Genomic DNA, 16660 nt, shown 5'->3' with positions numbered 1-16660 from the left:
GTGTGTGTGTGTGTGTGTGTGTGTGTGTGTGTGTGTGTGTGTGTGTGTGTTTCCGTCAGTTTGGTAAGTCAGATGACATCCAATAAGAGTCACCCATCTTCCATCAAGTAGGTTCCAATAATTGAACTGAGAACAACAGGTTTGACTGAAGGCCCTTTACACACTAAAACATCTCAGCGGCCCTAGTTTAAAAACTTAAAGAAAACATTAGTTTGAGCTGGAGAGATTACACTGTGGTTAAAAGCACTAGTCCTCTTCCAGAGGACCCAGGTTCAATTCCCAGCATCCACATGGTAGCTAACAACCATCAGTAACTTCAGTCCAAGGGAATCCAATGCTCCCTCTGGCCTCTCAGGTACTACATAAACATGGTACATATACACACATATAGGCAAAATATTTTTACATGCAATAAATAGATAAAAATATTAAATATTTATGGTTTGTCTTAGTGTGGTGTGTGTGTGTGTGTGTGTGTGTGTGTGTGTGTGTGTGTGTGTCTGTAGGCAGGCCAGAAGTTAACCTTGGTTGTTGTTCCCCACAAGCCACCTACCATGTTGTTTTAAGACAGGATCTCTGACAGGAATTTGGGGCTCACCTTATTAGGCTACACTGACTGACTGGGGATCCTCAAAGGTCTCTCTACCTTCCTAGTATTAGGATTACAATTGAATACTACCACACTACATGGGTTCTGAGGAATCAGACTCAGGTTCTTATGCTTGTGTATGAAGCACCTTTCTGACTGAGTTATCTTCCTAGCTCAAAAAAAAGCTTATTTTGATTTTGTTTCTTGAGACAATGTTTCTTATGCTTGTGTATGAAGCACCTTTCTGACTGAGTTATCTTCCTAGCTCAAAAGAAAAGCTTATTTTGATTTTGTTTCTTGAGACAATGTTTCTCTATATATCCATGCCCAGCTTTTATTTTTACTACTTATTACTGTGTGTGTGTGTGTGTGTGTCTGTGTGTGTCTGTGTGTGTGTGTGTGTGTGTGTGTGTGTTTCCATCAGTTTGATGCCAGGTGGTTTTCCGTATTGCTCACCACCACTAAGTAATTAAACTACATTTACTTATTATTTGTGTGATGAGGATAGGATGTCTTCTTATGGTGCCCATGTGAACTTCTCTCCCGCCACCACAAAGACTGGCGCATCCAAGTCAGGTTTGATTGCAAGCCTCTTTTACCTTCTGAGCCATCTTGCTGACTTTCTTCAGCCTTTCAAAATTACATTATTTATTTATTTATTTATTTATTTATTTATTTATTTATGTGTATTTTAGGGGTGGTATACTGAAGCACTAGTCTCCATCTTTTAAAGACATTTATTTCTGTGTATGTGTGTACATGTGTGTGCATGTTTCTGTGTGGAGGCATATACGCCTGACAATACTTGTGGAGAGAGGTCTATACACTGGCATGCCAGAAGAGAGCACTGATTGACCACCTGGAGCTGGAGTTACAGGCAGTTGTAAACTGCCCAAAGTGGGTCATCTGAAATAGTAAGCACTCCTAACTGCTGAACTATCTCTTCGACTTTCCTGTCTTGCTTTTAAGGCAGGGTAGCTCTTGCTTGTTGCTCTGTGTACTTCAGTTTAGCAGGCTCCTGAGCTTCGGGAGCATTCTTCTGTCTCCACCTCCCATTTCATTATAGGGCTGTTGGGATTCACACACTGATGTAAAATAAATAAAATAAATAATGTTTTGGGTTCTGTTGTTGTTGTTTTTACATGAGTTCCAGTGATCCAAACTCAGGTCATTAGGCTTGAACTGCAGACACTCATAGCCATCAGGCCATCTCCCAGTGCTTGATTCTTCCTGGGTTTTCCATTTCTGTTCCCACAAAGCTGAGGGATGTGCAATCATGGCCAGCTTTTATAGCTGGGAGCTTGGGATTTGAACTCTGGCCCTCATGCTTTCACAGCAAGTACCCTTGCCCATTGAATTATCTCCTTGGCCATGTTGTGTTTATTTCTTCCTCCTTTGGCTTGCATGAGTGTATTGTTTTGGGGTTTTGGGGGGGGTTGTTAGTTTGTTTGTTTTCGAGACAGGGTTTTTTTGTATAGCCCTGGCTGTCCTGGAACTCACTTTGAAGACCAGGCTGGCCTCGAACTCTGAAATCCATCTGCCTCTGCCTCCCAAGTGCTAGGATTAAAGGTGTGTGCCACCACCGCCCAGCTGTTTTGTTTTGTTTTGTTTTTTGGCTCTACAATATCCTCTTTTCTTTCCTACTTAACTGTTTCTTCTGCTCATCTCTTATACGTTGCTTTTCTATGCATCTTCACGCCCCCTTTCTCGTAAACTGCTCACATATCTCAGTTCCATGTACTCGTTACTACAGAATCTATCCTAGTCTAGCATGTGAGCTCGTGGGGCTCTTGAGATGATTCATCATTTAAGAGCCCTTGCTAGTCACACAGAGGATCACATATGAACTCATTATTGCCTCTAATTCCAGTTTCAGGTGATCTAATGCCCTCTTCAGGCATTCAAAGTAAAGATTTTTTATTCATTGTATATGAGTACACACTGTAGCTGTACAGATGGTTGTTGGTTGTGAGCCTTCATCTGGTTGTTGGGAATTGAATTTAGGACCTCTGCTCACTCCGGTCAACCCTGCTTGCTCAGTTCCTACCTGCTCCCGCTCAAAGATGTATTATTATAAATAAGCACAATGTAGCTGTCTTCAGACACACCAGAAGAGGGTGTCAGATCATTGTGAGCCACCATGTGGTTGCTGGGATTTGAACTCAGGACCATTGGGAAGAGCAGTCTCTTACCCACTGAGCCATCTCACCAGCCCCAAATAAATCTTAGAAAAGGTGATTTCATGTCTGTGAACTCCTCGGCAGGTTTTCAATTCTCTCCCTCCCCAACCTCGAGCATTCCAGGCAGTTGCTCTGCACTGAACCATCTTTCCCCAGGACTGGGTTCACTCTTATTTTCCCCTTTATATTTTATTGATTTTATTCTCTGTGTGTACTTGAAGATCAGAAGACAACCTCTGAGAGTCAACTCTGTCCCTCCCGTACGTGGGTCCAATTCAGTGGTTAGGTTAGGCAGCAGGTGCTTCCACCCACTGAGCCCCATCACCACCCAAGAGTTTCCGTTAATTCTGAGATCGACCCAGTACACACTTTTCCCATACCCACCATGTTTGCTACTCTCTATACAGCTCTAGGAAGTTGGGGCCTGTGTCTGTTTTATTCACTGATGTTAGGCCCTATCCTAAACACAGTGCTTAAAAGAGTCCGTTCAAAGAATACCTTTAAACGGATTAATGACTAAAGCCCCTTTAACTCAACTTATACTTTCATCTGTTTTCTTATATCAATCCAGTCCGATTTTTATCATTAAAATATTGACTGGTCTTCTGGGCTGTCCTCCCTGCATCTCAGGAATGTTAACCAAATATATTTGTCATTTTCATCCCCCCATTACCTAGAGAATCCTTCAGTGTGGGATTGATCTAAATTCCCCATCTTAAAACATTTTCCTCTTATCAGTTTGTTATCATATACCAAGCACTAAGCTAGATCCCAAACAATTGTGACTACAGGCACACTAATTTTAACAAGGTGTGATTAGTCCTATTGGAGTCTATGAGAACAGGGATAGTTTCAGACTTTAGATTATAAAGCATTAGGCTTTTTGCTATCTCCAAGTTCAGTACAACATCCAATTCAGTGGCCATATGCACATTTCAGGCACTTGAAAGTCACATGAGAATAGTATCTAGCATACCGGACAGCTCAACAGAGAGCATTTCTATTGTCTGTGGAAACGGGGATTACCTATAGGTGCTTCAAAGAGAGCATGAACAATTTCCCAAAGATTGCAAGAAACACCCTCAAAGAGATCAAAGACCAACTCAAGCCCTCCAAATGTGCATTTTAAAACAGCACCAACAGATAAAGCATTAGAGTAATTTCTAAACTATTAAAATGTGATATAATAAATAGGTTCAGTTCTTGATGCCATCCCTACTTTAGTTCCCTCACGTAAATCCTAGCTTTGTTCATGAACTTCTACCATCCACATAACCTATACTATAGTGCTCTGAATATACCAATGGAATAGTTATTTCAGGTCTAGAATTCCAGATAATACCTATCTTGAAGTGAAGCGTTTCCTCTGGGGCCCTACTCCATTGCCTACCTTCTCTGCCACCTCCCTTTAAAAAAAAAAAGAAAAAAGAAAAAGAAAGAAAGATTAGAAAAGATTTTAAGAAACAACAAAACATTTATTTTGAGACTGGGAATTACGGAAAATCTAAATAGTGGAAACTGGATTCTCCTCTATGTCTTCTAGAAAATCAGAAGCATCACCCTCTGCTTCAGCTCTATGCTTTCCCAGTTTAGCAATCAATTCTTTGGCTGGATTAAAGACACCATTGGTCTGCTGGTCACAGACATAGCAGCGTGAGGTGGTGCGGAAGTGCTGCAATGCACAGCGCTCGCAGAAATAATGCCTACACTTGGTGACAACTGGATTTTGGAAGGTCTGGCGACAGATGAAACACTTGAATGGTATTTCCTCATCATCGCTTCCCACTTCGTAGTTTTCATCCTCATAGACACCATAGCGACCCTCATCAAGCTCACGTTCGATCTGCCACCCGTGCTTGTAATCTGAACGGTCATGAAGGAATTTGCAGCTGTCCCCGAAGCCGCAGAATCCAGTCTCCTTGTAGTCCTTGCAGATGTCGGGCTGGTAATCCCAGCGCACGGTGGCACGTAGATGCTCAGGAGCTCGGATGGGGCCTTTCCTCACCATCCCAGAGGAAGCATTGCCCATGGATGTATCCTTGGGCTTCACGTACTTCTGATAATTATTGATTCCCCGATAGATCTTGTCATCTTCCTTGCCCCTCCGCTCCTCTTGGATCTTCTGGCTCCGCTCAAAGATGGACTGTGCATCTCGATCCTTCTCAGTGTCCAGCTCGTAGACGGCGGTCGCCCCCATATCTTCGGGCCCCACGGGTTTTGCCGAACGGGTAGACTTGTAGACAACGCCGAGACCCTCCGGTTCATTCTCGTCCTCGCTACTCAAGCCGCTGTAGGTTGCCTTCTGTTTAGCGCTGCCACGCGTCTTCTGGATCATCGGATTGTGGGTCGCTTGCTTCTTCTTGGGGCGGACCACAGAGTTGCCTTCGTCACTGCTGCTGCCGCTGTCCCCGGAGCCTGCATCACAGAGCTGGCGCTTTCTGCGGCCCGCCGCTCCTTTCCGCCCAGGCTTTTTGAAGAGGAACGTGCACACCTGATGGGTAGAATTCCCTGGAGAAAGTTGCTCCGCCATTAGAGATCCCCCAAGTTCTGAAACTGCCGCGACGTCCGGGGCCGCTTCGCGTCGTCACACTCCGTGGTGGTCTTGTGCTGCAGCAGATCAGACAGGAGGAGGAGGACGGCGACGACCACAGAAAGAATCCTGCCCTGGAACGCTTGCCGGACCGCGAACGCCAGTCACTTTTGGGCCCCCGCAGCCACCGTCGCTTCCTCCGGAGCCGTACGGGGCACCGCCCCTCCCGCGTGCTGCCGGAAGAGAGGTAAAGCCGGGTCACCTCTGAGGAGCCGGTGACGGGTTGGCGTGCGAGTAACGGTGCGGAGATGTGGTTCGAGATTCTCCCTGGCCTCGCCATTATGGGGGTGTGCTTGGTCATCCCCGGGGTGTCCACTGCGTACATCCAGAAATTCACCAACGGGGGCAAGGTAAGGCGGCCGACTCTGCCGCGGGTAGGGGACGGGGGCCATTTACGGTGGGGACAGGGGCCGTTTGGATGCGCCGTCGCTCGGTGAAGGAGATGCCATCTAAGCGGGGGGGAGGGGAACCCTCCTCTTAATGTTGCCTGAAAGCGGAGACTTGGGACTCCACCTTTTAACTTTAGTAAAACGTAGCCAGTTTGGGGGCCGAGGAGGAGTGGCCCAAAAGGCAAAGTGTCTATTCGGCCGTTAGCAAGGTAGATGACAAAAGAGTTGGGCCCTGGTTCCTAGGCAGAGAAAGGTGTTAATCGTGTCCCCGCCCCTTCCCGGTGTTCCTCTCCTTACGGACACTGTTTGATGTTGGTAATGTATTTGTGCCCTTGAGTGCAAGAGCCCGCGGGGATCAAGAGAGGTCCCCGGGTCTCTTGGAACTGTAGTTAAAGGGGGTTAGGAGGCAGCAGAAGTGGGTGCCACGAATTAAGGTCTCTGCAGGGGCAAAGAGTAGTCAAGTCCAGGAAAGCCGGTGCTACTACAGTGAAGCCCTGTCTCAAGAAAAAAAAAAAATAGTTGAGAGAGTGGGGGGAGGACAAAGAAAAAAAAATCAGTGGTGTCGGTCCCGTCCCCCAACTCAAAAGGGGAGAGGAAGGCTGAGAAGTCAGTTGCCATCGTGGTCTGGTTTCATTTAGAAGGTTTTGGCTTTGTATTAGTCACTTAGCTTTTGTTTTAACTTTGTCAAGATTTATTGTCTATGTATGTGTCTGCTGCTGTCTGTGTGCTCCCATGAACAGTAGAAGAGGGTATTGAATCTCTCCTGGACTTGCAGTTATGACCCCTCCCCCCCCCAAAAAAAAAAAACCCAACAGCTTGGTGCTGGGAAGCCAGTTGAGCACCCAAGAATAGCAGGCAGGTGCCCTTCACCACCGAGCTATCTCTTCGGCCTCTAGTATGTCATTTAAGAAAAATTGTGGGGTATATCTTTTTACTGGGTCACTTATATTTATAAACTACGTTGTCCTTTATTTAAAGGAAAAACGAGTTGCTCGTGTTCAGTACCAGTGGTACCTGATGGAACGCGATAGGCGTATCTCTGGAGTCAATCGCTACTATGTGTCCAAGGTAAGATGACTAAAAGATTGTGGTGGCTTCTGGTAATGCCTTGCCTAAGGTCATACAGGACTCGTTTACTTGGCATGGTTTTTACTAGTGTGGTATACAATCTTTTACATATATAATGATGTTTGGTGTATGTGGTATGCATGCATACATGTGTGAGTGCATTTGCTCATGCATGTGCATATGGAGGACACGCCCATTTATTTACTTGGTTGGTTGGTTTATTTCTAGTTGAGACGGGGTCTTAATTAGCGTTTGCTTGCCTAGAACCTGCTATGTAGACTAAGCTGGCCTTGAAGTCAGACATTGGCCTACCTTTGGCTCCTGAGTGCTGGAATGAAATGTGTACTAGCAGGCCTGGGTTCTTATTTATTTTTAAATTTTTATTTATATGCAGGCTCCATGGTACAAATGTGGAGGTCAGAGGACAGCTTGTGGGAGTGCCTTATTTAGAGAAGTGATAGAGCTACCATGGCGGTGTGTGCTTGTAATGCTAGCCTCTGGGAGGCTAAGGCAGGGGAATCTGTGAGTTTGAGGCTAACTTGAGCCACATAGTAAGATACTATCTCATCAAACAAAGCACAAAAAAGAATGTAGTTTGATGTGTTTGTGTATGGTTTGAGTTGGTGAGTACAGGCTATATGTGGAGGTCAGAGGACACTCTGAAGGCAGTCACTTCTGTCCTATACCCTTGTGGGATCTGAGAATCGAACTGAGGTTGACAAGTCTGCATGCAAAGCCATTTCTCTGCCTCTCACCCTCATAAGTCACTTAATAGCTGCTCCTACCTCATGGATCCCCCACGGTGAATTTAGGTAAATGTTGTGCTCATTTTCTAGACAGTAAACCAAGGGTAGAACATGGGGCTCAGTTGGGTGCTGTGTGAGAATCCATCTCATGTACATGAGGGGAGATTAAGTAGCTGCCTTGTAAAAAGCCTGTGCCTCGCTGTCCCATGCTTTCATTTACCCTATGGTATTTTCATCCCTGGAAAGAATGCCATTACTTATCTCTAGTAGAGTCTTAAGCATTTGGTTTTGAGTGAGGTTTTTTTTGGAGGGGGCTATTGCTTTTGTTTGGAGGCAGCACTTGTTACATAGGCCTGGCTGCTCTGGAGCTTGCTGCGTAGCCTACAACAGCCTCGAACTCAGAGCAAACTTCCTGCCCTTGCCTCTAGTAGCCACAAACTTGCCTCCTGAATACTCACTGAGATTAGGATTACAGATGTGCAATACTATGTCCACGTTACATCTTTGGATGTTTACGGGGCAAAGGTTTTGGAGTTAGGATCCTTTGGCTCTGCTACTACTTGACTGACTTAAGGAAGTGGGTTTTGTCTTCTTGAGCCAGAATGTAAGAGTTTCTAACTTCTTTGGGTCTCTAGTTCATCACCTGTGAAGACGTTGAATGATTCAGTGTTCCCCTTGTGTTCAGTGCTACTGTGTGAGACAGTTTACTATTTGGTCCTCTGATTCATGGTAGGGGCTGTGTATGAGGATCCAGGAGGTGAATAATTACTTGACTGTAGTTCCAGTTAGGGTGAAGGAAAGGTCTTTTCATATATAATAATATGTTTGCTGCTGTCAGGAAGTGAAGTAAACCAGGTAGAGTGGTGCATCCCACAATCCTAGCATTTGGGAGGACCAGGAGTTCACCTTTGGTTACATAGGGAGTTTAAGGCCAACTTTGATTACATGAGACCTTATCAAAACACAACAGCAGCAACAACAAAAACACCAGACACGCTGTAGTGTCACACACCTTTAATCCCAACATTCTAGGGGCAAAGAAAAGTGAATCTCTGAGTTTGAAGCCAACTAGGCCTATGGAGTGAGAACCTGTCTAGGGGGGACATCATTTAGTGACCATTCTTTAATGATTATGAAGTCAATTTAGTTTCTATTGTTGCAGTTAGAGAATTGTGGGATGTGAAATCACTTGTTTTAATAACAGAATGCCATTCTGTGACACTAGAAATTAAACAGCATGCTACATTTTGATGGGAACAGAATTCTCACATTCTCCTTTTCATACTGTTTTACAGGGCCTGGAAAACATTGACTAAGGAAGCATTTTCCTGGCTGATGAAAAAAAATTACTCAGCTATGGTCATTTGTTCCTGTTAGAAGGCTATCCAGCATATTATATACTATGCGTATGTTATGAAATGCATAATAAAAATTTTAAAAAAATCTCAAGTCATTTTTCTTTTTTATGAAGTAAAGTAAGGGTTTAATAGTGATAATTTGAAGGCCAGGCGGTGGTGGCGCATGCCTTTAATTCCAGCACTTGTGAGGCAGACTCAGGCGGATTTCTGAGTTTGAGGCCAGCCTGGTCTACAAAGTGAGTTCCAGGACAGCCAGGGCTACACAGAGAAACCCTGTCTCGTCAAAAAACAAAACAAAACAAAAAAAAATTTGATATAGGCATACACATGAGGGTTAAGAGAAAAATAGAGGCACTTTGAAGAAACTAAGACATCTGAGAGTGTGGGTGTGGGCTTCTCAAAGAGTCTTCTTTTTTTCTGTTACAATAGTCATATATAAGATTTTGGTAGGCGTCTTAGGGTTACTGTTGGTGTAATGAGGCACCCTGACTAAAGGTTACTTGAAGAGGAAAGGTTTTATTTCACTCACAGTTCCATATCACAGTTCATCAAAAGCAGTGAGGGCAGGAACCAGGAGGCAGGCCCTGATACCAAGCCCATTGGACGGGTGCTACTTCCTGGGTTACTCTCCATGGCTTGCTCAGCCCATTCCCTTATTGAACCCAAGACTACCAGCCCATGGTGGCATCATCCATGATGGGCTGCCCCCCCCCATATGAATAACTAATTAATAAAATGCCCTACAGGCTTGCCTACAATCTTATAGAGATATTTTTCTCAAGGCTCTCTAATGACTCCAGCTTGTGTCAAGTCAACATAAAGCTAGCCAGTACAGTAGGGTTTGAAGTTGCTATCTTTAAAGGTTGCTAAGAAACATAAATGATATCATAAATTGGTTCTGGGGGGATTGTCATTCAGATTACAGTGGTAAGGTAAAAGTCTAGGTAGGCGATTTTCACTCTGAATGTTAATTGTCTTATTTGAGATTTCTAGAAAATGTTCAGTCCCTACTCAAGGCCTTAAACCTGGCTCATTGCTGTTTTAACATATCTAGATATAAAGGAATAGTATTCTTTTTATTATTATTATTTCTTTCTCATTACAGATGGTTGTGAGCCACCATGTGGTTTCTGGGATTTGAACTCATGACCTCTGGAAGAGCAGTTAGTGCTCTTACCCACTGAGCCATCTCACCAGCCCAGGAATGTTGACAATTTTTACAGCAAATGTTATTAATTGGAGACAGGCTTCAGTCAGACTCCAGGGGGAGGGGTTTCTTTCCTAAGTCCCCATCATTGTCCCTTTCTATCCTGCCTCAGGTTCCTCCTCTGAAATGTTGATCCCTTAAGGGTTGCAAAGGGCTGAAAACTCTCCTGAGGCTTCTATGTTGAGCAAGGACTTAGACCTTACCTTTTGAGGGACCAAAAGGCTCAACCAGGTTGGCGAGATGTCTCAGATGGTAAAAAGGTTTAGCCTTACAAGCCTGATTACCTGAGTTCAGTCCCCAGAACTCACGTTTTACATAAAAACTTAGGGCTGGAGAGTAGGCTCTGTGGTTAAGTGTTCTTACTGCTCTTATAGAGGACCCGAGTTCAGTTCCCAGCATCCATGTTAGGTGATTACAACCATCTATAACAACAGGCCCAGAGGATCCAACATCTTGTGGACTTCAGGAACATCAGTATTCACTTATGCACGTACCTACACATGGAGAGACACACAAAACTTAAACTAAACCTTTTTAAAAGCTGGGTGTGGTAGCATGCATCTGTAATCCTAGCACTCTAATTGCAAGATGAGAGGCAGAAACAGGAGAATCATCTGGAACCTGGAGACCAACTAACCGGGGCTAGGAACATGGCAGAAACACAAGAGGAAACTGCCAGAAGCCTACTCCAGCAGTGTGTTTAGCAGTGTGTTTAAGAGGAGATGTGGAATCAGTGACTAAAGCAGGTGCACACACACACACACACACACACACACACATACTTGGTAGATGAAGCGAGGCTCCAACAACTTTTTCTCTTAGGCTTTACATACCTTAATTAAATCTCCAATACAGGAAAAAAATCACATTATAACCATTTCTCTTTTTTTAAAAGATTTACTATATATATATGTATGTATATATGTATATATATATATATATATATATGTGTGTGTGTATGTATATATATGTATATATATAAAAATATAGCTACAATATATATAATATAGCTATGATATCGTAGCTGTCTTCAGACACACACCAGAAGAGGGCATCAGATCCCATTACAGATGGTTGTAAGCCACCATGTGGTTGCTGGGAATTGAACTCAGGACCTCTGAAAGAGCAGTCCATGCTCTTAACCACTGAACTGTCTCTCTAGCCCCTATAATCATTTCTTTTTAAATAAATATTTATCATTTATATGTAAGTACACTGCAGCTGTCTTCAGACACACCAGAAGAAGGAGTCAGGTCTCATTATGGATGGTTGTGAGCCACCATGTGGTTGCTGGGACTTGAACTCAGGACCTTCAGAAGAGCAGTCAGTGCTCTTAACCGCTGAGCCATCTCTCCAGCCCCCCTATAATCATTTCTTAATCATGAGTATCAATTACATACAATGATTACAAGTTTCATATTTTTTAATTATTTTCTCCTTTTTGTTAAGCATTCTTTTTTTGTTTGTTTGTTTGTTTTTTATGATGTAGCTCGGCCCTAGCATAGACTTTTCTTTTTTATTATTATTATTATTATTATTTTCTTTATCTACATTTCAAATGCTATCCCGAAAGTTCCCTATATCCCGCCCCCCCGCCCCTGCTCCCCTACCCACCCACTCCCACTTCTTGGCCCTGGCCTTCCCCTGTGCTGGGTCATATGAAGTTTAAGCATTCTTTTTTTAAAAAATTTATTTTATGTATATGAGTGTTCTATCTGCATGTACACGTATGTGCCAGAAGAGGGCATCAGATCCCATTACGGATAGTTGTGAGCCATAATGTGATTGCTGGGAATTGAACTCGGAACCTCTTAACCACAGAGCCATCTCTCCGGCCCCCAGGTTTTATATTATTTAAAAAACAATTTATTCTAAATCCTACATCTGATCACTCAGCCTCTCATGTGATTTTTTTCCCATAACACATCTAAGTCCTAAAGTAATAGTCTTTCTATTTATAGATTAACAGAATTTGAGCAAGCCAAATCTTTTTAACAGCCTGTTTATCTTGTACCGGCAGGTAGCAGTTTGCAGTCCCAAGCAAGGAAGTGGATGCCATGTTATTATATTTTTGGTTGTGAGCCTAGCCTTTAATGACTGAGCCATCTCTCCAGCCCCATGTCATGTTATTCTAACTTAACACAATTCTTATTCATCTGACACAGTTAATCTTCTACCTGTTCTTATATCATTTTCATAGAAATTGTTTGCAAAGTAAATGGATAGTTAACTAGAGAAGTTTGGGGCAGAGACAACAGGAAAGGAAGAGTCTATTCAGTCTACGTGCTGCACAGCACTAAGTCCTCAAGCTGCACACCAGAGCTCATCAGCAAACTTAAGACTTATAAAACCAGGACAATCAGATTTTACAAATGGACACAGAAACTTAATCTAAATAGTGGGCACTGAAACTCAATTACTTCTTTGATCATTAGCCCATCCCTTGTAAGTGAAACTCATGAGCCCCTAGCAACTGGATGTGCCTTGTTTTTGCTTCCTAACCTTAGCTCGCCTTTCAGTCAGTAACTAAGAATGTTTTATGTTGTGCCCTAGGTTTCCTGCTACAAAGCAGCTGACAAAACACCCTTGCCTGATTTAATTAACTGTACATAAAAAGCACCTTGACCTAATCTTTTTAACCATACATATTTTAATTTTTTTTCCTCAGAAATCTTATGCTAAATCATTAAGCTATCTGAGTAGTGATGCTTTGGGGGGGAAATCATCACTGTTGTTATGCTTTGTGATTGCATTGCCCAGTGGGGAATTAGAAACTGCCCCCAAGAATATTCATACAAGGCAAAAGCAAAAAGAAAAAGAAAAAACCAGAGTGACCAAGGCAGCAGCAAGTGCAGTAAAGGCTAGTGATAATGAAGTCTTCAGGACAGGACCATCAGGGCTTTGCCTATCAGAGGTATACCCACAGTGGCTCTGCTGACAGGTGAGCTGTTTTCTTCATGCTCCCATACTGACTGCAACTCCTCCTGTTGCAGGGTTACTGCCAGGAGACTGTGCCTTAAAATAAAATGGAAGGAGAAATTGATTCCCAAAAGCTCCTTCCACATGCACAGCCAAACTCAGTGACATTACCTGCTCATCCACACAATAGCTTTTTGTAAGTCTCGGCCTGCCTGGTCGACAGAGAACATGAACAGGTATGAGCTTAGAGGCTGAAGTTACATTATTTGAAGGTAATGTGACTGCGTGATCATCACTAAAGACATCAAATATAAACAATTACTATGATTTAATGTTAATACAAAAAAAATAGAAGTGCCTTTTATTACTGATGTCTGATAGCCATGATGTTGGTAAATTACCAAAACCTAAGGTAGGGGCTGGAGGGGTCACACAGTTGTTAACAGCACTGGCTGCTCTTGTAGACAACCCAGGTTCAATTCTCAGCACCCACACAACAGCCTACAACCTCTTACTCCAGTTCTAGGAGGATCTGACATCCTCTTCTGGGCACAGGGCACTCCAGTAGCCCACAGACATACATACAAGAAGCACTCATGCACATATAAAAAGGTACACTTTTGGTAAAGGCATTTTTTTAAACCTCTGGAATAAAGAGCACAATTCATGGGAAATTATCTGAAATAAAATCTGGAATAAACAAACAAAAGACCAACTAAAACAAACAAACAGAACCAAACTGTATAAGCTCAAGCAGTTGGAGCTGGAGAGATTGCTAAACCACAAGGAGTGCTTGCTCTTCTTTCAGAGGAGCTGAATTCAGTTCTAAGCACAAGCCTGGTGGTTCACAACTGCCTGTGTGAAACTCCTGCTCCAGAGGATCTGACACACCCACAGAAATTCAAATAGTCAAGAACAAGCAATGTCATTTTTACAGCTGAAAGCAAGGAGATGGCTGGAGAGGTGGCTCAGCGGTTGAGGGCACGGGCACTGGCTGCTCTTAAACAGGATCTGGGTTTTGGTGCCCAGCGCCAATGCTGGGCTGCTCAAAAATGTCTATAACCCAGTTCCAGAGGATCTAATGCCCTTTTCTGCCTTCTCTACATATTGCATACACATGGTGTGCAGACATACATACAGTCAAAACACCCATACAGATAAAAATTTTCAAAAGAAGACAAGGCATGTAAAATTACTAACATGGTAAGTGTCAAATAACTATCTCTGCATGAGCATCTAATACATCATGAATGGTATTGCAATGACCTTTGGAAGTGGTATTAAGATATTTATAGTTCTTCAAAAATGGCTAGAAGAATATGGAAACATATTTTTCCCTGTTCTTTTTCTGAGTGGATCCTGCAGAGTTCAAAATTCTGGTTTAGCATCCTGGGGATATAGTTCAATGGTCAAGGGCTTGCCTAGCATTTGCAAGGCCCTGGCTTCCATTTTTGTATCAACTATTGATACAGTCCTTGGTAGGAAGCTGTTCTGCCTCCCATGGGATGGGATTGCAAGTGTGCACCACCACAGTCAACTAACTGCTAGTTTCCTTTCCATGGCTGTGCTTTCCCTTCCCAACTAGACTGGGAGTCACTGTGAGAGGAATCTGACTTATATTTACATCCCAGTTCCTGCTGTATGCACACGCTACAGGGACCCAGTGTATAGATGGGCTGGCTAGATCCACTTGACAAGACAATGTCATCATCCAGCCTGAACCTCACTGCTGAGAACCATCAGCTCTGCAAGGAAGGCATAGGCAGGAGAGGACAAAGGAACCTAGAGAAGAAGGGAGTGAAGAAGATGGAGAAGGGAGAGCATGATGTGCAGTTATAGAAGAAGCTAGTGATTCTCAACTTTCCTAATGCCACGGCCCTTTAATCTAGTTCCTCATGTTGTGGTAACCCCTCAACCATAAAATTAGTTTTGTTACTGCTTTCTAACTGTAGTTATGCTGTTATTGATCGTAATATAAGTATCTGATATGCAGGATATCTGATATCCAGGTGGGGATTGCGACCCACAGGTTGAGAACCACGGGTGTACAGGAAGGCTGAGGGCAAAGTGAAGAACTGGTGCAGATGGATGAAGGGACATGGGTGGAAAGGAAAACATAAGGCCCAATGTGTAAAGACCTGAAGAGGGGCCTCACAACGTTCTCTATCACTTCTTCCTTGTGCTCCGATGTAGTCCACTCCTGCAGGTTACTTTTTTGTGTATTTGTTTGTGTTCTGTTGTCCACTTGACAGACCTAGAATCATCTGCAAAGAGGGAACCTCCATAGAGGGATTCCGCTATTGCTGCCTGCAAGCAAATCCGTGGTGCATTTTCTTGACTACCAGTTGAAGTGGGAGTGTCCGCCCAGTCCACTGTGCATGGCGCCACCCCTAAAGCAGGCTGAGTACACCCTGGAGAGCAAGCCAGGAAGCAGCTTTCTTCCATGGTTCCTTGTCGGACACCATGCAGGAGGAACGAGAATAGGCAAGGAAGCTTTCTGGAGATAGGCCCCCATTTTGCAAAGCTGCAGTGGATATCCCCAGAGAGACACTGCCTGGGTAGAGAGGGGGTGAGTGGCTTGTCTCTGAATTGCCTCTTGCTACTGCTGTGCCTTCTCATGTGGGCATTGCTACTTTCCTCCTGTATCTAGCCTGGTGTGATTAGGTGAGGGGAGACCCTCATTGCCTATAGTCTGGTGTGATAGTGTAACTTCAATTTGTCCAAAGTCTACTTTTAATAATGGTTCTTAAATGCTTTAATCCCCTTTTTAGCCCACTACCTAACAGAGGTAGTGGAAAAGAAAGGATACAGGAGTTGGGGGGGGGGGGTGGACCTATTTAGAAAGGTTCTTTGGAGCAACTCCCATCTGTGTTGTCTGGAAATCGGCAGTTCAGTTCACAGGTTAGCAGTGGCAGCTCCATCCACTCATATACACTTCAGGAATACACCAGCAGTCCAGTTCAGTACTGTCGGGATAGCAGCAGTGGTGGTAAGACCTAGCAGAAACAGTCAGGCCTCAGCCAAGTCAGCAGGAGGGACCAGAGCTTTGCTCCATCTACAAAATATGTATGTATATATGTAAAGTGGTTGGAGTTTGTTGAAACTTGCGCTTCATCCACTCTGTGTGTGTTTGTGTGTGTGTGTGTGTGTGTGTGTGTGTGTGTGTGTATACATGTTCTCTCACCCTTTCCACAAGCCCCCAGAGAGCACAGCTCCAGAGTTTCTCACCAGCCTCAAGAGAATCAAGCTTTGTTTCCTCAGAGAGAAACCTGCTGAGTGATCAATTGCCAACTCTACGCCTTGCCTCAGTTTACCCTGGATGCCGAAGCTGGCCTTTGACTGCTCTTGCCTCTGCTCCTGCTCTGACTTCACTCTGTAAGGGACGGGAACTATAACTTGAAACGCAGAAAAAAACCCTTTCCCCCCAAAGTTTATGTCAATGTTTTATCATATTGATAGATAGAAAGCAAAGTAATACGGGGCCAGTCTGTGGGTTTTTCTCAGTTCAAGCATCTATCGGGGTAGGACCTGCAAATGTCTCCAAAGCAATGCTTCCTGGTGAGCATGGTATCCTTGATAGACAGTCCCTCTACTTCCCATCCTTGGACCAAGCA

At 43.8% G+C, this 16660-nt stretch overlaps 2 protein-coding genes across 2 annotated transcripts; one reads left to right on the top strand and one right to left on the bottom strand.

Moving 5' to 3' along the window:
• Positions 1 to 4223: 4223 nt before the first annotated feature.
• Rnf113a (ring finger protein 113A) lies at positions 4224 to 5473 on the bottom strand. The gene has a single exon (XM_021188131.1). It carries the CDS (start codon positions 5297 to 5299, stop codon positions 4274 to 4276), a length of 1026 nt encoding a protein of 341 aa, XP_021043790.1. The 5' UTR covers positions 5300 to 5473; the 3' UTR covers positions 4224 to 4273.
• On the top strand, positions 5468 to 9008 carry Ndufa1 (NADH:ubiquinone oxidoreductase subunit A1). The gene is made up of 3 exons (XM_021188133.2): positions 5468 to 5709; positions 6727 to 6816; positions 8858 to 9008. The coding sequence occupies exons 1-3, from the start codon at positions 5608 to 5610 to the stop codon at positions 8876 to 8878; spliced, it is 213 nt and encodes a 70-aa protein (XP_021043792.1). The 5' UTR covers positions 5468 to 5607; the 3' UTR covers positions 8879 to 9008.
• Positions 9009 to 16660: the final 7652 nt, after the last annotated feature.

This window comes from Mus pahari, chromosome X, assembly GCF_900095145.1.
Source record: "Mus pahari chromosome X, PAHARI_EIJ_v1.1, whole genome shotgun sequence".
In the NCBI taxonomy this organism is placed as follows: domain Eukaryota; kingdom Metazoa; phylum Chordata; class Mammalia; order Rodentia; family Muridae; genus Mus; species Mus pahari.
Note: the sequence above shows the minus strand (reverse complement) of the source record. Positions and strands in the feature narration are given on the sequence as shown.

Excerpts from the sequence above, each read along its gene's own strand:
- Rnf113a (XM_021188131.1), bottom strand. The coding sequence starts at position 5,299 with ATGGCGGAGCAACTTTCTCCAGGGAATTCTACCCATCAGGTGTGCACG.
- Ndufa1 (XM_021188133.2), top strand. The coding sequence starts at position 5,608 with ATGTGGTTCGAGATTCTCCCTGGCCTCGCCATTATGGGGGTGTGCTTG. Across the intron at positions 5,710-6,726 it reads AATTCACCAACGGGGGCAAG|GAAAAACGAGTTGCTCGTGT; the intron begins GTAAGGCGGCCG and ends CTTTATTTAAAG. Across the intron at positions 6,817-8,857 it reads ATCGCTACTATGTGTCCAAG|GGCCTGGAAAACATTGACTA; the intron begins GTAAGATGACTA and ends ACTGTTTTACAG.